Source organism: Mustela lutreola, chromosome 4 (assembly GCF_030435805.1).
Source record: "Mustela lutreola isolate mMusLut2 chromosome 4, mMusLut2.pri, whole genome shotgun sequence".
NCBI lineage: Eukaryota > Metazoa > Chordata > Mammalia > Carnivora > Mustelidae > Mustela > Mustela lutreola.
Genome location: NC_081293.1, coordinates 88,840,978 through 88,862,714, shown reverse-complemented (window position 1 = coordinate 88,862,714; position 21,737 = coordinate 88,840,978). Strand labels below are relative to the sequence as shown.

Sequence of the window (21,737 nt, the reverse complement as noted above, 5' to 3'; positions counted from 1 at the left end):
TGTGGATGCAGTTAAGATACTGCCTGCAAAGACCATGTGCAGAGGCAGAGGTGCTGAGATATCCCACTGGTAGCCTGAGAAAGGTGTACTGTGCCCCTTCGGAGGTGAAGGCAAATTGTGGCTGAGGCTGTTGAAGAGGGCACTGAACAGAATATAGTACCCAAATCTGTGAGAACAAAATCTGTAGTGGTGGCTATTGGGATAGAAGGAGTAATTTCAGTAAAGTGGTGTTGGGTCCTGAACAGATAGGCCATAGCACCGAGGTTACCACTGTGACGTACCATCAGCATTTCCAGGTTTAAGAAGAGACTATGCTGGACTATTAAATGGAGAAGCAGTAGTGATAATCACTTCTCTGAACAGGACTTTACAATGATTTCAACTAAAGGTGTATGGTACATGAGGGGTCCCCTTTTGTCAAACTGGTTGTTTAAGTGCCCAAAGTTTATATTCACTGGATCAGAACCTACTGTGGGATGGTGCTTTAAGTCAAAGGGTGCTATACCATGGAGAACTTTGGCTACAGTTCTGTTGGTTAAGGTAAAATGAACCTATTTATCCTGAATGTCTCAGATTGTTCAGGTTGTTAAAACAAAGTATCAGAGACCAGGTGGCTTATAAACAACAGAAATTTATTTCTCACAGTTCCGCAGGCTGGGAAGTCCAAGACCAAGGCGCCCTGCAGTATCGGGGTCTGGTGGGGGCCTGCTTCCTGGTTCACAGACAACTGTCTTTCTGGGTTGTCCTCACACAGGCAAAAAGCCAAGGGAGTTCTCTGGAGTCTTATTAGGGCACTACTCCCACTCATGAGAGTTCCATTCTCATAACCAAACCTTATCCAGATACCATCACACTGGGGTTTAGATTTCAACAAGTGAATTTTAAGGAAAACACCAATATTTAGTCTATGGAAATTCTATTTTATATTCAGTAACTCCTCCAAGATTTTAAGTAGTAACATGATTAAATTGAGTGGAATGCCCAGATATAGCCGTAATCTGAGCCCTGTTTTAAGGCCATGGAAATTTGCCAATGGTGCATTTCAGCAGATATTTAAGTCAATTCAGAAAGTAAATAGTAGAGGTACAAAAGCCAATCAATGCCCTTTTGTCTTTGTTGTACAAATTATTTAAGTATGTTCCCCCAGTTGGGCCAATCTGTGGACCTTCATTTCCATCATTTTATGGTCTCCTCTTCCTGTATCCAAGTCCCTCCCCCTTCCTCAATCTTTCTTTTTTTTCCCCCTAAGATTTATTTGACACAGAGAGAGATCACAAGTAGGCAGAGAGGCAGGCAGAGGTGGGGGGGGTGGGGAAGCAGGCCCCCTGCTGAGCAGAGAGCCTGATGCGGGGCTTGATCCCAGGACCATGGGATCATGACCTGTGCAGAAGGCAGAGGCTTTAACCCACTGAGCCACCCAGGCGCCCCCTCATTCTTTCTTGCTGCATCTTTCCTTTTTGTTGTCACTAGACAGACCTCAGGGTTTTTTTCTTTACTCTGATCAAATTTACAAATTTCCTTCCCCAGAGATCCTCCAGGCAGGATCTTCAGGGCCATGGGCCTGCTCCATGGTAATAGTTGCTTCTTACAGATTAAAGATCCTGGGCTTAAGTCACATTCGAATAATCCCCTTTGCTGAGGCACAGAGTGTGTCTTTTCCCCCCCTAAACAAGAGGATGAGAATTTCTTTCCAACACAGGCACAGGGAGAAGACTGGAGCAGCAGGAGTGTGCTTAGCCCATTACTCAGTGGTTGATGGATCATCTTCTGTATGGTTGTCTCTTTTTTTCTACCATGCCCATCATCTTCTCTCTCTCCTTTCTCTCTGTACAAATTCCCTCCGAATATTTTGGACTTCTAGCCATGTAAAGTCACAAGTTTCTGTTTTTGTCACCTGTAGCATGGACCTGGGTGGTCAGAAAGGAAAGCACCAGAGCCCAGCAGTCGACCTCTTTGGCAGTTGTTGCTTCCTCCTGGGAATGCCAGTCAATCTCCAGGGGGTCAGGGTTCACAAACAGTAAGGTCATTTGTCTATAGCCCCGGTCAAAGCCATTAAGCTCCATAATTCCAAGATTAGACCCTTGGGGTAGTGATAAAACAGCAGTGCTGAGCAGAACTTAGGTTCACTGGCTAAAGGTTTTGCATCAGAAGAGCATTTGAGCTACTTTCTCTGGCGATTTGGAAGGGATCTCTTTTCTTATCACCAACTGAGCCACAGGATACCATAAATGTGCACCTCAACACCATCGGGCATCAGATGTGTGCACAACGGCAGCAAGGGAAGGAGTAGCAGAGGAAAGAGGGAAGTGGAGGCTCCTGCCCTTACCTGAGCAACAGCTTCTTAGACAACTGGAATGCCACGGTCATCCTACCGGAGCTGATTGTCTTACCTTTCCAAAATTTCACAAAGGACAGCTGCATGTCATCCCAGCAGTACACAGTAACAAACCATGCTATGCATGCATACCCTGAGCCATCAAGGATAGTCACCAGACTGTGCAGTAACCACAGAGTTCTAGCCAGATCTTTGGTAGGTGGGGTGCAAATGCAGTTAGGGAATAGTGTTGTCACTGCCTTTACAGGAAGGAGCTTCACAGCCACACTGAACCCAAAGAGAAGTCACCTGGGGTATGGCCAATTAACAATTCTCTCTTAGGGACAAGAGCTTTTTAGGGTGGGAAGACACAGTGATACCCCAAAAAGGTGGCACTACAGTGTCGGTCAAAAGGCAGGACTGGAAGCAACTAGCAGCTCTGTCCCAAGGGGCCTTTGTCATATCACAGAACCAGTCAGTCAGTCAAGAACAATTAGTTAATGATAACTAGATGAATTACATCTTAGATGGTGACATTCATCTTGGATGGACCATCCTGTTCATTATGATAAGTGTATTAACTGCCTCCTATTCACTCGGTTGGTGGTGGGATTCCATCTTGGTTTCAGATGCAAAAGAGTCCATTATACTAGGCCTTAATTTCAGGCCACAGTTACTATAATTTAAAATATTCCAAAGACTATAAAAACATCTCAAATGTTCATTAATGTTGATTATATTTTCAGTGCAGAAATCTATGACAAAAACCGTAATATAGAAACAAGATGTTATGAAGAGAGGTAAGAAATTTATGATACTTCCAATAAAGATAATACGACTTTCAAGAGCAGAAAAGCTATAACTGAAAATGGGTTTAGCGGCTGTCAATATGCAATTTCTGAGAATGCATTCTGCTTCCCACCATGGGAAAACTGGTACTGAATAATGTGAATTCTTAATTTTTTAAGTATAGAAGAAAGCAGCTTCACAGATTCATCTACACTACTATATGCAGGCAGGGTTGTTTAATACACTTTATTTTTTAGAGTAGTTTTAGAGTTACAAAAAATTGAGCAGAAAGTACAGAGTTCCTATGTACACCCTTCACTTCTACCCACTGCTACAGTCCCGTATTTGAATTTTGTATTAGTGTGGTACATTTGTTACAACTGGTGAGCCAATATTGATACATTATTACTAACTAAAGTCCACAGTTTACCTCACGGTTTACCCTTTGTGTTTTATACTTTATGGGCATTGACAAGTAAATGACATGTGTCTACTATTATAATATCCTACAGCATTGTTTCACTGTCTTAAAAATCCTCTAAAATCCACCTATTCAAACTTCCCTGCCTTGCCGCGAAACCCTGGCTATCACTCATCTTTTTATTGTCTCCATAAGCTTCTGCTGTTATCAGAATGCACTATAGATGGAAACCAAAGTGTAAAGTCTTTTCAGATTGGCTTTCATTTAGCAACATGTAAGTGAGTTTCCTCCATGTCTTCTATTCCTGAGAGTTCATTTCTTTTTACCACTCACTCAATCACTGTACCTTATAACCTTGTTATAATTGCTTACCAGTGTCAAGGTATTCTATTGTTGACTCCTTGGAATTTTCTACCTACAGAATCATGTCATGTGTGAATATAGACAGTTTTATTATCTCTTCCTTCCAAATCCAAGTTTATTTTCTTTATAATACTATGTTAGCAAAGACTTCCAGAAGGAGGCTGAAAAAGAGTGGTCAAAGGGGCCCCCTTCCTCCTTACATTACCGGAAAAGCATCTATTCTCACCATTAAGTACAATGTTAGCTATAGGGCTGTTGAAGACATGTTTTACTGAGTTAAAGAAATTCCCTGTATTCCTAGTATGCTGAGATTTCTTATTGTGAATGTGGGTTAAGATTTTGTGAAATGCTTTTCTGAACCTATTGGTATGATCATATGGTAATTTCTTCTTTTGCCTGTTGATGTGATGGGTTACCTGAACTGATTATCAAATGTTGAACCAGGACTGCATACCTGAAATAAACCCCACTCGGTCATGGTGTGAAAATGTATACTGTTGGATTCAATTTGCTAATGACTTGTTGAGGATTTCTGCATCTATGTTCCAAGACATAGACTTCTATCTGCAGTTTCCTTTTCTTGTAATGTCTACCTCGTTTTGCTACTACAGCAATGCTGGCTTCAAAGAATGAGTTAAAAAGTAGTTCTGCTTTTACTTTTTGTAAGAGATTGTAGAGAAATGGTATCACTTCTTCCTGAAGTGTTTGGTAGAATTCACTAATGAACACATTTGGGCCTGACACTGATTTGGAAGATCAAGTATTAACTCAATTTCTTTAACAGCTATATGCCTAGTTAGATCTTTTGGTGAGTTTTGGCAGATTGTGTCCTTCAAGGAACTGGTCTATTTAATTTTATCTAGGTTATGAAATTTGTGGACAGAGAGCAGTCCATAGTATTATTATCCTTTTAATGTCCATGGAATCAGTTGTTACGGCTTTCCCTCATTCTCTTCTCAGCACCTTGTATCTTCTCTTTTTCTTATTTAATTTAGCAAAGATGTTTATCAGTTTCATTAACCTTTTCAAATAACTAACTTTTGGTTCTACTGATTTCTGCTCGAAGAAAGTTTATGCTGGATTTAATCAGCTCCTTTTCCTAGTTTCCTAAGATGTAAGCTTAGACTCTTTGTGCAAGTTAAGACCATTTGTTTCTGTAACCTGGTTTGTGTAATCTCACTGATGGTGTAATTTATTATACCACCTTTATACCCTGTCAGTCAATAAATGCCTCACTCCAGCCCCACCCGCTCCAGTCTCAACCCACCTTCTCACAGAGCCAAAAATCTCCAACGGCTCAGATCTGTCTCTGGCTACACTGGCCTCTGCCTTAGAGGGCAGCTACTTGCAGAGGGTTTGTATAAAATTTGGGCTGAGGACTAGAGGACTCACATATGTATACTCAAGGTACTCCTGGTTTGGCATGAACCATGAGTGAATGGGGAAAATGAGACTAGGAACTAGATATCCCTCTACACTAAATACATTCTACTTGCCACTTCGCTATTTTGATTTATACATTCTAAAGTGTTACAAATGAGCTCTGTGGGCCTCCTTTTACAAACTGCTCAGCCCTTACACACATGAGCGATGTGCCTGATATGGTAACAACTGCCAAATTAGGAGTGGCTGTTCTGTGTTCACAACTAGATTAAGTTTCATGATGCATATGAAGCACATATAGTTTATATAAGGTACCGTATGTGGAAATGCAAATCCTGCACACTTGAGGGATGCTTCACATAAGGATTTAAGGCTGTGGCCCTAATTACTCAGTTTATTTCTGCTTTTAAAAAGCTTCATAGTCACATGATTGCCAGAATGAGGGCTGCAGTACGATTAACACGAGGGAACTTCTCGTGATGAAATCATGATTCCCTTGTAATTCTAATGCAACAGAAACTCCAGATTCCTTTTCGATTTTGTAAGCTGTGTTGATGGTTACTCAAACTATTAAGTGATAAAATTTCACAGAACTACACGTACACGCAAACTGCATGTAAAAACTGAAGTGAGAATAAGGACTGTATGTGACTTAGTACTGTGGTACCATCAACTCCCTCTGCTTGACAATATACAATGGTTGTGGAAATCAGCCACAGAGGAAGCCTGCTGGAGGGCACGTGAGAATTCTATGTACGACTGCAACTTCTTGTGATTCTATTTTTTCATTTTATTTATTAGTTAGTTAGTTAGTTTTTAAAGCTTTACATGGCACAATATACTTCTATAAATTACAATTTCTTATGTTTCCCAAAGATAAATATGGCATCAAAACCCAAAACTCAACTTCTAATGTTGTGTTACTTCTAAAAATAATCTTCAAGCTATATACCCCCAAATTGAAAGGTTTCTCTTTAATATAAATTCTGACATAACCTAGTTTGTATTTTTGCTAAAAAAGCAAACAAAGATACTTTTACAAAATAAAAAAATCTGTCACACTTTATACCAGTATTTTCTTGGTAACATTCAATGGAATGTTACTTAACAAGACTGTCCTGCATTTGTCGCAGTCTACTTTGGAGTAAAATAAGGCCAGTTTGTGTGGAAGAAGGTTCCCGAACATTCAGGATGTCAACAGAGCTTCTGCCGGTGTGAATTCTTGTGTAATGGCTGCTGAAGTGCAGCTCGACACTCCTAACATCCACTTCAATTGTAAGATTTTTCTCCTGTGTGTGTTCTCTGATGTACAATGAGGTTTGACTTCTGAGAGAAGGTTTTTTCACATGTGTTACATTCATAAGGCTTCTCCACTGTGTGTGATCTCTGATGTTTAGCAAGGTCTGACTTACGGTAAAAAATTTTCCCACATTCATTACACTGACAAGATCTCTCTCCTGGGTGAGCTCTGTGAGGTACTGTGAGGGATGATTTGTGACTGAAGGATTTCCCACATTCATTACATTCATAGGGTTTCTCCCCTGTGTGTTTTCTGTGATGTAAAATAAGTCCTGACTTCACACAGAACGATTCCCCACATTCATTACATTTATAGGGCTTTTCTTCTGTATGAGTTCTCTGGTGGACAATTAAGGTGGACTTATGATAGAAAGCCTTTCCATATTCATTAAACTCAAGGTTTCTCACCTATCTGAATTCTCTGGTGCTGTGTGAGCTGAGACTTCTGACAGAAGGTTTTCGCACATTTGTTACATTCGTAGGGCTTCTCCCCTGTGTGTGTTCTATTATGTTTAGTTAGGTATGATTTACTATAGAAGATTTTCCCACATTCATGACATTCAAAGTGTTTCTCCCCTGTATGTGTCCTATAATGTTGAGAGAGGGTAGACTTATGGCTGAAGAATTTCCCACATTCAGGACATGCAAAAGGCTTCTCCCCTGTGTGAGTTCTCTGATGTACTGTGAGGTCAGACTTCAAGCAGGTTTTCCCACATTCAAATCATTCATAAGGTTTCAACCCTGTATGAATTATCTGATGCCGGTGAGAACTGACTTGTAGTAGAATGTTTTCCCACATGCATTACATTCATAGGGTTTATCCCCTATGTGAGTTCTTGGATGTTGTCTAAGGTGTGACTTCTGACAGAAAGATTTCCCACAGTCAGGACATTTGAAGGGTTTTTCACCTGTATGAGTTCTCTGATGTATTGTAAGGTGTGAATCCATACAGAAGGAATTCCCGCATTCATAGCATTCATAGGCTTTCAGTCCTGTGTGTGTTCTCTGGTGTTTAGTGAGGTCTGACTTCTGATAAAAAGTTTTCCCACATGCATTACACTGATAGGGTTTCTCACCTGGATGTGTTCTCTGGTGTAATGTGAGGGATGACTTGTGGCTGAAGGCTTTCCCACATTCACTGCACACATAAGGCTTCTCTCCTGTGTGTGAGCTCTGATGTTTAGTGAGGTTTGACTTCTCCCAAAAAGTTTTTCCACATTCATTACACTGAAAGCGTTTCTTTCCTGTGTGTATCCTCTGATGTCAAATGAGGTGGGATTTCTCCCAAAACGCTTTCCCACATTCATTACAAAGTGTTTTTCTCCTTTATGAGGTTTCTGAAGTTGTGAAAGGCATAAATTCCTCCCGAAATCATTCCCACTTTGATTACATTCATAGTATTTCATATGTGCCCCATGATGTTTCAAAAGGGTAGACTTTATACATAAGGATTTTCCACAATCACTAAATCCACAGTGATTTTCCTCTGAGGAATTTATCCGATGGACTAAGAAGGAGTTATCAAAGAAGGTTCTCCCATATTCATTACACTCACAATCATTACCTTCTGCAATCTCTCTCTTGTACGTACTAAATATTGCCTTTTCAAGGAAGGTTTCTTGATAAATATTGCCCTCGACCCGCAAGGACGACAAGAAGCCTGGTTCAGTATTAATGCTTCATTCCCCTTTATTTCGTCAACTTCCTTAGCTTATATGCGGCAGGGTGACCAATAAGGGGCCAAGCAATAGGGAGAGCCAATGAGAGTCTTGTTACTATGCTGATTAGATTTGAAACAGCCAATGACTATATCCCCCTTTAGGCAGGCTTCACCAGAAAGTTCGTTGTTTACTTGCAGTGCATCTTGCTGGCAGTGAGCCAAGCGCCATCTTGTAATGGCGGGGACTTTCCCTCCGACAGGTAAATATTATAATCAAAATTTTGCTCTAACATTTGAATCTTCTCAGGATGAATAGGGTCCTCATCATGACTCAACATTTTCCCATTTTTAAAAAATTCACTCTTCTCTCTAGTATGAGTTTTCTCACGTTTAATACAGAGTAGCAATTTTCCACAGGCATTAAATTCATCAGTCTTTTTTCCTAAACAGTTTTTCTTATTGATAAACAATTCTGAAATACAGCTGAAATTCACTCCATGTGAGTCCCACTGACAGAGGGTTCTTCTGGAAGGAAGACTTTGTGTCCAAGTTAAGTGGTTTTTCTACTACATTACCTTGTTCTTTAGTTAGTGTTTTATTATTGATGAATGCAACTTCCCACACATGTTTAGGCTGGTTTTGGTGGCTTCTTTCTTTCTTGTGATCAGTTTTCCAGATTTCTAAAAATAAGAAAAATTAACCTTACATTGAAATATTAACACATTTTTTATGGAATGCAATATATATACAAATGCCCTATATTATAGCTGACTTGGATTTCTTTTTTAGTCTCCAGAGAAGAAAATAATTTTAAGCACATTTTTTTTCTATTCTTGAGTTTAATATGAACCACAGAAATAAAAACAAGAAACAAAAGCCTGGCACAGTACAAAAAGGGAGCAGAAACTGCCTATTACAACGTGAACATCTGCATTCCAATGTCTAAAAAATAACAGCACCTGTTAAAATCTGAATGTCTCCATCTCCCCTCTAAACAAATGTATGGATCAATATAAGGAGAGCAAATAAAATTACCTCCAACAACCCATGCCTTTGGAATAACTAGGAGATACAAAGTACTACTAAATTCAAATCACCACTAAGGAAAGAAACATTTAAATACAGAAGAAACTGATAATGAGCCCACATCCTTTGAAAGAGTCAGCTACATACTGTAGCAACCACACATAAAGAAGAGACAGGGAACTCAGAGATGATTAAATGTAAACAGAATCATTCCCAGAAAGGGGAAGTCTCACTATGAGTGGGGCAATACTGAGATGACATCTCAGTTCTGATACATGACAATTCAGACCACTGGGAACTCCAAGAGTATATGGGAACTAAGGACACAAGGCTTAGTGATCTAGGTGAGGAATAATATTGTAAAAAGGACAATGTGACCTTGGAATAGACTTAAATTACAAGGAGCCAGATATGAACTGAATTTCCCCTCTCCCAAATTCATATGCTGCAGCCCTAATTCCCAAGGTGACTGTATCTGGAGACAGTGCCTTTAAGAGGCAATTAAGGTTGAATTAGGTCATCAGCGTGTTGGGCTAATCTGATAGGAGCAGCACCCTTATTAGAAGTTGAAGAGGCACCAACTTCCTTGCTCCCACCATGTGCACACACAAAAAAGTGATGTGAGGCTACAGCAAGAAGGTGCTGTCTGCAAGCTGAAGAGATAGGGCTCACCAGAAACCAACCCTGCTGGCACCTTCACCTTGGCTTTACAAACTCCAGAAGTGTGAGAAAACAAATTTCTGTTATTTAAGTCACCCAGTCTGTGGTGTTTTGTTGTAGTAGTCCAGGCAGACTGACAGAGAGCCCAGAGAGAAAAGAGACTTCACTGGAATTTTAATAAATAGCATTGAAAAAGGCTCAGTGATGACAGAGCAGAAAAATATTACAATAAAACTAAAGAAAGAAGAAATGGATCACAAGGAAGACCCCGGCTAAAGAAGGTAGTCTGCAAAATAAGTAAAAATTTTAAAATAAAATTATATGCATATATGTAGGATTATAGTTTCTATAGAGGAAAAACCCTAGAAAAGAGAAAATTAAACCCAAAAGAAGTAAGAGAAGTAAGGAATAAACCCAAACACAGTAAGAGAAGTAAGGAATAAAGATCATATGGAAAATAATGAAAACAATGAAATACTATACACATACTTCATTTCCAATATAAAAATTTCCTATATGTTGATTTCCTACAAATTCTGTTTTCATGAACATTCAGCTTAAAATAGTTTCTAATTTACCCTTCAAATTCTTCTCTGAACCATCAAGTTATGTAAAAGTGTGCCATTAAGTTTCTAACTATTTAGGAATTTCTGTTATTGATTTTTAATTCGGCTAGATCTAACTCTACTCTGGTAAGAAAAAGTATTTTATATGACTTGACTCCTTTTAAATTAATTGAGATTTGTTTTAGATCTTAGAATGCGATCTACCTTGGTTTACGTTCATGTGTTCCTGAAAAGAATGTGTATTCCACTGGTTTATTTGTGTGTAGGGGTGGGGGATATTTTATAAATGTCAATTAAGTCAATTTGGTTACTCAGTGTTCTTCTATTTATCAGGAGAGAGATATTGAAACAGACTGTAACTGTGCGTCTTTTTCTCACTCAAGTTCCATCAGGTTTTCCTTTCTAACACTTTGAAAAGCTTATCTGTCATCCTAGTAACACTAGGCGCCCCCAAGGCAGAGGCCTCTGACAAGAGTCATTAGAGATGTACACTGTGGATGGGAAGGACTTTACATAATCCAACCCAGTCATTAAACAAATAAATAAGCAAGGAAAAATAACAACAGACCCTTTCAGAGAAAGAAGGAATCAGTATAAGGCTAGGTACAAAATATCTAAAATATCCCTTTTGTCCAAACAAAAAAAAAAAAAAAAAAGGAAAGAAAAAGAAAAAGAAGAAGGAAAGAAAGAAAGAAAGAAAGCTTTGTCTTATGATTCATAAGACAAAGAGGAAAATTTCACATATATGGGGGAAGGAGCAGGCAACTAACTGCCCATGAAAGAGTCCAGATATCAGACTTAGCACTTCTCAAAGCAGCTTTTACAAACACACCCAAAAGGCAACCATGTTCAAGGAAGGAAAGGAAGGTAATGATGGCACCCTCATCACATAGAGAACATCAAAAAACTGAAAAGAATGAAACAAAAATTCTCAATTTGAAAATTATAATATCTGCATTGTAAATTCGTTAGACAAGAATTATAAATTCGTTGATTCAAGCTTATAGAAGATGAATTAGTAAACTTGAAGATACACAATAGATATCATTTACACAAAAGAAATAATAATGAATAAAACCAAAGAAAGCCTCAAACAAATGAAAGACAGTGCTACCTGCACCAACATATTCATAATGGGAATATCAAAAGAACAGAAGGAAGAGTGAGAAGAGAAAAATCATTCAACAGAATGATGGCAAAACCCTGGAAACTTAAGATAAAAATAATATGCAAATTCAAGAAGATAAACTCCACGTGAGATAAACAGAAATCCATGCCAAGATGCATCACAGTAAAAATACTAAAAAAGAATCACAAAAAAGAAAATTTAAGTATCAAGAGAAATACAACTCATCACATATAAGGAACTCCAGTGAGACTGATACCTGACATTTCTGTGTGTTATTTTTTAAATTTTCCTTTGGGATGTCTTTCATTCATGCTTTACTTACATGTGTCTTGTTTAATTCTGAAATGTTTAGGTATTTTTCTATTGCCTTTTTTTTTTAACCTGACAAATAATTTTATTTGATGTTGTGCTTAATTCTGAACATTAAAAGAAAAATGTTAACTTCTATGCCCACTGAGAGATGAACACTTATAAACAAATTAGTTCAAACACAAAATAGATATATTCAATCATTGCCTCCCTGCAATAAAATTTTTATAATATCTAATATATGTTTCTATTTTTTACATCTTTACTTAGAAATTATATCACTGTTATATATGTATACATATAATTATAGTACATAAAACTCACAAATTATCATTTTATATATATACATACATTATATATACATACACATATATGTAATGTTATTATCTAGAAGCAAACTTCTTAGGAGACGTAGGTTACAAAAACGAACTGACCTGTTGAGTAAAGGACAGGCAGGGCCAAGTAGGGAGAGATAGGTAGGGGTCTATGGAATCGGGCTTACAGAAATCCCAAAACTGTGGAGGTGTAAGGAAACCAGAGATAAGGGAACACACCAGACCCCTTGGCCCTAGCTGAGGGCGAAACCTGTCTGAAGTTGGGAGTGGGGCTGGGGGGGTGTCTTTTTTTTTTTTTTTTTAATGACAGTCACCTGTGACCAACAAAGAATAAACAGACCCTAAAAAAAAGTAGCCATGGGGCGCCTGGGTGGCTCAGTGGGTTAAGCCGCTGCCTTCGGCTCAGGTCATGATCTCAGGGTCCTGGGATCGAGTCCCGCATCGGGCTCTCTGCTCAGCGGGGAGCCTGCTTCCTCCTCTCTCTCTCTGCCTGCCTCTCTGCCTACTTGTGATCTCCCTCTGTCAAATAAATAAATAAAATCTTTAAAAAAAAAAAAACAAAAAAACAAAAAAACAAAACAAAAAAAAAAGTAGCCATTAAAGATGTTATCACCAGTCCTTACTCAAACCAAGACATCACAAGAATGTTAAGGCCACAAGCTCCCTGGTCAGTTCTAAATAAAAGACCGTCCCCTGGGGATAAAAATATATGTTTTTTTTTTAATTACATTTATTTATTTTCAGCATAACAGTATTCATTATTTTTGCACCACACCCAGTGCTCCATGCAATCTGTGCCCTCTATAATACCCACCACCTGGTACCCCAACCTCCCACCCCCCCACCACTTCATTCCCCTCAGATTGTTTTTCAGAGTCCATAGTCTCTCATGGTTCACCTCCCCTTCCAATTTCCCCCATCTCCCTTCTCCTCTCCAACTCCCCATGTCCTCCATGATATTTGTTATGCTCCACAAGTAAGTGAAACCATATGATAATTGACTCTCTCTGCTTGACTTATTTCACTCAGCATAATCTTTTCCAGTAACATCCATGTTGCTACAAAAGTTGGATATTCATCCTTTCTGATGGAGGCATAATACTCCATAGTGTATATGCACCACATCTTCCTTATCCATTCATCTGTTGAAGGGCAGAAAGATTCCCTTCTTTTTTATTTCTTTATATAAACATATATTTTTATCCCCAGGGGTACAGGTTTGTGAATCACCAGGTTTACACACTTCACAGCACTCACCAAAGCACATACCCTCCCCAGTGTCCATAATCCCACCCCCTTCTCCCAAATCCCCTCCCCCCAGCAACGCTCAGTTTGTTTTGTGAGATTAAGAGTCACTTATGGTTTGTCTCCCTCCCATCCCATCTTGTTTCATTTATTCTTCTCCTACCCACTTAAGCCCCTATGTTGCATCACCACTTCCTCATATCAGGGAGATCATATGATAGTTGTCTTTCTCCGCTTGACTTATTTCGCTAAGCATGATACGCTCTAGTTCCATCCATGTTGTCGCAAATGGCAAGATTTCATTTCTTTTGATGGCTGCATAGTATTCCATTGTGTATATATACCACATCCTCTTGATCCATTCATCTTTTGATGGACATCTAGGTTCTTTCCATAGTTTGGCTATTGTGGACATTGCTGCTATAAACATTCGGGTGCACGTGCCCCTTTGGATCACCCCGTTTGTATCTTTAGGGTAAATACCCAATAGTGCAATTGCTGGGTCATAGGGCAGTTCTATTTTCAACATTTTGAGGAACCTCCATGCTGTTTTCCAGAGTGGCTGCACCGCTTGCATTCCCACCAACAGTGTAGGAGGGTTCCCCTTTCTCCGCATCCTCACCAGCATCTGTCATTTCCTGACTTGTTGATTTCAGCCATTCTGACTGGTGTGAGGTGATATCTCATTGTGATTTTGATTTGTATTTCCCTGATGCCGAGTGATATGGAGCACTTTTTCATGTGTCTGTTGGCCATCTGGATGTCTTCTTTGCAGAAATGTCTGCTCATGTCCTCTGCCCATTTCTTGATTGGATTATTTGTTCTTTGGGTGTTGAGTTTGCTAAGTTCTTTATAGATTCTGGACACTAGTCCTTTATCTGATATGTCGTTTGCAAATATCTTCTCCCATTCTGTCAGTTGTCTTTTGATTTTGTTAACTGTTTCCTTTGCTGTGCAAAAGCTTTTGATCTTGATGAAATCCCAGTAGTTCATTTTTTCCCTTGCTTCCCTTGCCTTTGGCGTTGTTCCTAGGAAGATGTTGCTGCGGCTGAGGTCGAAGAGGTTGCTGCCTGTGTTCTCCTCAAGGATTTTGATGGATTCCTTTCACACATTGAGGTCCTTGATCCATTTTGAGTCTATTTTTGTGTGTGGTGTAAGGAAATGGTCCAATTTCATTTTTCTGCATGTGGCTGTCCAATTTTCCCAGCAAAGAGAGAGTCTTTTGCCTTTTTTTAAGATTTTATTTATTTATTTCACAGATACAGATCACAAGTAGGCAGAGAGAGAGAGGAAGGGAAGCATACTCCCCGCTGTAGAGAGAGCCTGACTCCGGGCTCAATCCCAGGACCCTGAGATCATGCCCTGAGCCGAAGGCAGAGGCTTTAACCCACTGAGCCACCCGGGTGCCCTCTACTGCCTTTCTATTATTGATTTGCAGTTTGATTTCCTTATGCTACGAGAACATAGCACAATTTTGGTTCTGCTAAATTTACTAAGGTTTGTTTATGGCATAGGATATGTTGCATCTTACTGAGTGCTCCACAGGCACTTGAGAAGAATGCATATCCTGCTGCTTCTAGGTACTATCTACAAATGTTCATTCAATCCCTCTGGTTAATGGTACCATTCAGTTCTTCTACATCTGCCATTAATTTATATCTGCTGTCTGAAAGTTCTACCAATTGCTGAGAGTAAGGTGCTGAATTCCCCAAATAAAATTGAAAATTTGTTTATTTCTCCTTTCAGCTCAATCAGTTTTGATGTGTGTACTATGAGGTTCTTTCTGTTGTTTGGTGGGGTCACATTTTGGATCACAGTCTTTTTCATTGGAATACTGCTTTTTCTCCAATAATTTCCTTTGCTCTCAAGACTAATTTATCTAATATTAATGGAGTCAGTCTTGTTTTTTTTTTTCATTAATGTTTGCATAGTGTATTTTCCTCTTTCTCATTTTTTAAGAGATTTTATGTATTAATTTAACAGGGAGAGACAAAAAGAGAGGGAACCTAAGCAGGAGGAGTGAAAGAGGGAGAAGCAGACTTCCCGACAAGCAGGGAGCCTGATGCAGGGTTGGATCCCAGGATCCTGGGATTATGACCTGAAGGCAGACGCTTAATGACTGAGCCACCCAGGTACCCCAGTGTATCTTTTTCTATTTCCCATCAAACTCACTATGTTGTATTTGAAATGAATTTCTTTGTAGATAACATATTTCTTCCTTTTGTTTTTTGTTTTATCCAGTCTGCCAGTCTATACCTGAATTGGTGTGTTTTTTAAATTTTTTTAAAGATTTTATTTACTTATTTGAGAGAGAGCATGAGAGAGGAGAAGTTCAGTGGGAAAGGTAGACTCCCCATGGAGCCTGGAACCCAATGTGGGACTCCATCCCGGTACTGCGGGATCACGACCTGAGCCAAAAGCAGTTGCTTAACCAATTGAGCTGCTCAGGTGCCCTGAATTGGTGTGTTTAGATCATTTACATTTACAGTAGACACTGCTATATCAATGTTTAAGTCTGTTGTTTTATTTTTCTATTGTTTTCTCAGTTTCTCATTCATCTGTTCCTAATTTATTTTCTTCCTGGTTACTTGAACATCTTCTTAAAAGATTCCGTCTTCATTTACTTACAGTATTTCTAGGTAAAATGTACATATATAATTTATTACAGTCTTCCTGGATCAACATTTTACCACTTCAAGGAAATATAACACTTTAATTCCAATTAAATTCCTGTATTCTATCTTGTAAATACATCATATCCTCCACACGCAGAGCATCAAATCATGATATTCTAAATTTTCTATCAACAATCAAATATGATTTCATAAACTCCTTAGATGGGAACTCTATTATATTTACCCTTATTTTTTGCCACTTCCAATGTTCTTTCTTTTTTGAAGCTCCACGGTTTCTTGTGTTATTTCCTTTCTATTTAAAGAACTTCCTCTAGCCATTTTTAAAAGATAAGTTTGCTAACAACATTTTCTTTTTTTTTTTTCCATTGTAGGATACCTTCAGTTATCCTTTCATGAATGTATTTTCACAAGCCACAGTTCTGTTTTGTTTGAAAGTTCTTTTCTTTCAGTACTTGGAAAAAAAAATGGATTATTGCCTTCTAGCCTCCATGGTTTCAGATGATGAATTCACTATCATTTCCAAAAATTACTCTCATAATTTTTTTCTCTTTTGGTTTCAGAAATTTAATCATGACATGCCATTGGTATGAATATCTTTTTTGCCAAATTTGGGAAGTTTTCGTCATTATTCCTTTAAATACTTCAAGTGCCATCATCTCTTCCCTTTTTAGTTCTTTTTTTTTCTTTTTAAAGTTTTTTTTTAATTTATTTGAGACAGAGACAGAGAGAACATAAGCACGGGGAGAGGGGCAGAGGGAGAAGAAGGGTAAGAAGCAGACTCCCCACTTAACAGGGAGCCCAAAGCAGGACTTGATCCCAGGACCCTGGGATCATGACTTGAGCCAAAGGCAAACACTTAACCAACTGAGCCACCCAGGTGCCCCAATACAAATGTTAATTCTTCAGTTATTCCAAATACAGAGAAAATCCAGCCTCTTCTCATTACCTCCATTCCTCTCCAATTTTGACTAAATGACCATAATCACCCTTCAGGAAAACTTAAAAGGTTCCACTAGTGAACTCTCTTAAGTGCTTACGTTCTTTCCAACATTTTCTCTACAGAGGTGAGAGAGATCTTATAAATCAGACATTGTTTGTTTCCCAAAATACACTAGTAAGAATAAAATTAAAAACTTCAGTAAGACTTATGATATTCTTCTTTTGGACCACAGCTGCCTGACACCATTTCCTGCGCCACTTCCCATCAAACATTCCCCTTGGCCATTGTGACTATTTTTCCTGTTTCCCAAGAAACACCAAACACATTCCTCCTCATTGGCTTAGTAGCTGCTATTATCCCTTCTGTGAAGAAGCAGGATCCTCACAGTTCACACAATCATCTCATTCAAATTCCGCTTTAAAAAAAAAAAAAAAAAGCTTTTATTTATTTATTTGACAGAGAGAGAGAGAGAGATCGAAAGTAGGCAGAGAGGCAGGCAGAGAGGAGGAAGCAGGCTCCTCGCTGAGCAGAGAGCCAAAGTAGACCCAAGCCGAAGGCAGAGGCTTAACCCACTGAGCCACCCAGGTGCCCCGAGATGTTTATTTTCCTTTGGGATTATGGAGGGGAAAAATCAAATTCTGCTTTGATGGAGATCTCCTTAAGGTTTTCCCTAAGACTCTTAAGAGTAGCACAGTCAACTTAACTTTGCTCTAATTCTAGGAAAATTTTTACCACTACAGGGCTTTAATACACATAAGTATATGATTTTAGTGTCACCTTTTAAATTTACATTTGACAAAAAACTGCATAAATTTTCAGTGTACAATCTGTTAATTTGATACATTTTTATGCTGTGTAATTGCCACTGTACCAATAATTAGCAACCCTGTTATGTTACATCATTACCATTTCTTATTAGTAATTAGAAAAACTAAGTTCTAATGTCTCAGTTTGATTACTGTAACAAAATACTGTTTTCATTATATGATATATAACATCTCTAGGGCTTATTTATTTATCTTTTTTTTAAAATGGTATTCATTCACTTGACAGAGATACAGCAGTAGAGGGAACACAAGCAGGGAAAGTAGAAGTGGGAGAAGCAGGCTTCCCACTGAGCGGAGAGCCCAATGCGGGGCTCGATCCCAGCCAAAGGCAGATGCTTAATAACTGAGCCACCCAGGCAACCCTCTAGGGCTTATTTACTACTTGTTATACTTTTTATACACTTAAAATCTCTTCTATCTCTCCCTCTCCTCTGGGTAACCACCACATTACTCATGTTTATAACAAATTCAGCTTTTCTAGATTCCAGACACAAGTGACAACATGCAGTACTTGCCTTTCTCTGTCAGACTTATCTCACTTGATATAAAGGTTCACCCGTTTTGCAAGTGGCAGAATGTCCTTTTCTCATGGCTGAATAGTATTCTATTACTCACACATACCTATCTTATTTAGATATTCATCCACTGACAGGAACCTAAGGTCATTTCCGTATCTGGCTATTGTGAATCATACTGTGATAAACACCAGCATGCATATTCTCTCTTTCACAGCCTGTTTTCATTTCCTCTGGTGTCTTCCCAAGTGGAACTACTGGATCATACAAGATAGTTCTATATTTTACTTTCTGAGCAATCTCTATACCATTTTCTATTGTAGCTGATCCAATTTACAACACAGTCAGCAGTGCACAAGCGTTCCTTTTTCTCCGCATCCTTCCCAGAACTAGTTATCCCTTCTCTTCTTGGTACTAGCCATTCTAAATGGTGTGATGTATGGTTCCGATTTGCATTTCCCTGATGCTTAGTAATGCTGACCATCTTTTCATGTATTTGTTGGCTGTACTGCTATTTGTATAAGCTCATTGACACATAGATAATAGCAATTACTCAAAAATTATTTGAGTCAAAAAATGAGCATATGAAAGAATGCCTGATGACAGTAAGGCAGGCAACTGAAACTGCTTTGGGAAACAAAGGAATGAAAAAAACAACAGTAAAAATAAAGTAGGCAAGGACTGGTTTTTTGACAGATGTAAGAATGGTAAATACTAAAAAAGTGAATCAAAAAAAAATTTTATTTTAAGAGTGGTTTCAGGAGATTTGTTAAAAAAACAGTATTCCCAGTCAGTTCCCAGGGTTAAGACATCTAAAGAGATATTCTTGAAATTGTCAACCTCTGGGTTAATCATGGGAAAATACTAAATGCCCTGATGTTCATCTGTGCAGAGTCCATTAACTCACCTGGGAAGCTCTGGCTTGGGAATTCTTCCTCCAGTATCCATGGCTCCTCTCCTCGCTCTAGCCTGAAGACCACTTCTGGTTTGGTAACACAATACTTTGTGTTCAGGATTCAGACCAGAAGGCCTGGCTTGCAGGGTCTCTGAAAGAGCAGCAAGCTTCTGGAGCTGCTCAATGAAGATGCTATTGAACATTTCACTGGAGAGGTAAACACAAATATCTTCCTGGTACCCAAAAGAGATCAATCAACACTGATTACTCAGTTCCAATATTAAAAATCATCCAACTCTACAGTGTCTATATGCTTCACAGTTAAAAGAATGAGAACATGCTACTTAGAATTACAAAAAAACAGACCTTACCCACTGAGACAAGGTTACTGTAGTTCTCCAGCATCATGTCTCTAGACAGGGACCTCTGAGCTGAATCCAGGTGCTACCACTCTTCCTGGGTGAAGCCCACAGTCACATCCTTAAATGACACTGACCCCTGGAATTTCTGTTCAATCTGAAATGTTCAGAATTGGGTAACATGGTAAAAGCTGTATGGGAACCAATCCTCACCAGGATTACCAAATAGTTTGCAAAACATTTGACTTTATACTTTGTGGGAAGATGAGAAACCATAATGGAAATACTATGCCATTGCTTAAGGTATTATTCATGCAAAAAATGATCAAATTGCACACTGTATCTGGAACCATTCTAGTTCTTAGAAATGCTAAATTATTAAAATTGTTCTTGGATTCAAGTAGCAATAATATGGTAAGAAAACACAGAGTAGTATGTTACAATTGCTAAGGTGAGAGTACATAGCAGACAGACTAAAATAAATGAGGAAGAAAATTAGTTCTATTTTGAGCTTCACTGAAGAACAGCTACGGGACAAACAGTCATGCTGTGTTGTTCATGCAACTCCATGGTACATGCGAAGGCAGGGCTCCTCTGCATCTCTAGCACATTTGGGAAATGAGCAGAGGGCAAACAGCACAGGAAATGTTGAGAAGCAGCTGGAGCTGAGAACAGAAAGGGCCACGAAGAAAGCAAGCCACGGAATGGATTACAGAGTAGTTTCACACCAAGTCTCCAACATATGTGATCACCACCAACCTTAGAGAGTATTTTTGAGTACTACACAAGTTTGTATTTATGAATTATGGAAATAAGTTATCAATATATTTTGTGACAAGCTTTATTCTTCTTCAACTTTAAAAAGTAAAGAGACAGCTTAATATTGTATTAATTTATTAATATTTATTAATATTTTATTCACTGCAGTACACATTCCAGTTTCTAAGTCTTCAATTTTGAGCCCATAATTAGGATGTGTAGAAAATAAGAAGGGAAGATTTTGGAACTGTTCCACTTGAAATACCTGTAGAACACAGAGAAGATACCAACTGGATTGTTTGGGATGTCATCTAGAGTGCATGCCTCTACTTTACGACTCACTGTTTCAAAGAAAGGGGAGCCAGAGAAGAGATCTGAGAGTATATAAAAATTATGTGACTAGGTTTTTATTTATAGACCAATTCTCCCAAAAAAGTAAAGGGAAAGCTAAAGGACAAAGAACACTGCTTAGATAAACTACTACCGTAAAAGCTGTGAAACAAATAGGGAATTGAAAAGTGGACAGAGAGTGAGAGAACATGGCCACCAATCATGGGCAGAAAGAAATTTCCTCAGAGCATATGCCCAAATAGCTGCATAAACACAAGTATCACAAAATAAGCAAGGAAAAAAATAAACTGGACACTGTATTTTAACAAGATACATCTTAAATGTGAAACATAATACTGTAGGTCTAGAATGAAAATAAAGATTTGACAAACATAATAATTTGGTAGCATTTGATATCACCAACAATGAATCAGAAAGCTCTCAGAGAAGTAAGAGACTGACAATAATCAAGAACGCAAGGTGTGAAAAAATCACTTTGTAAATGGAAAACAGAAGAACAGGCCATGAAGGAATTTTCTGAAGGTGGAAATAAAAATAAGAATGGTTTTAAAAACTAAGAGATGACAATATGATCATCTGAGTATATACTCAAAACCGTAATTAAAAAACAAAACAAAACAAAAAACAACTAGTGACAAACTAAAAATTTCCCTAGTGTGATAATGGACTTTCATATATACCTACAGCAAATATTACACTTAATGGTGAAATATACAAGTGTTCAATTTAGGGGAACCTGGGTGGATGGGTCTGTTAAGCATTTGACTCTTGATTTTGGCTCATGTCATGATCTCAGGTCGTGAGATCAAGGCCCGCATCAGGCTCCATGCTGAATGGGGAGTCCACTGGAGATTCTCTTTCTCCCTTTTCCTCTGCCCATCCCCTAATCATGCATGTGCTTATGTGTGTAGTCTCCTTCTCTCTTAAGAAAAAAAAAAAAAGGAAAGAAACATGCT

The 21,737-nt window shown here is 38.6% G+C and overlaps 1 protein-coding gene across 1 annotated transcript in view; it reads right to left on the bottom strand.

Annotated features, from left to right (window-relative positions):
* Nucleotides 1-3,335: 3,335 nt before the first annotated feature.
* The window catches only part of LOC131829103 (zinc finger protein 33B-like), a 34,876-nt gene continuing 16,474 nt past the window's right edge, over nucleotides 3,336-21,737 (bottom strand). Inside the window, 9 exon segments of the mRNA XM_059170502.1 lie at nucleotides 3,336-6,553; nucleotides 6,555-6,966; nucleotides 6,968-7,334; nucleotides 7,337-7,882; nucleotides 7,885-8,201; nucleotides 8,500-8,772; nucleotides 8,774-8,909; nucleotides 19,325-19,418; nucleotides 19,679-19,828. Of these exon segments, the coding sequence (XP_059026485.1) occupies nucleotides 6,371-6,553; nucleotides 6,555-6,966; nucleotides 6,968-7,334; nucleotides 7,337-7,882; nucleotides 7,885-8,201; nucleotides 8,500-8,772; nucleotides 8,774-8,909; nucleotides 19,325-19,418; nucleotides 19,679-19,828 (2,478 nt within the window). The 3' untranslated portion in view covers nucleotides 3,336-6,370.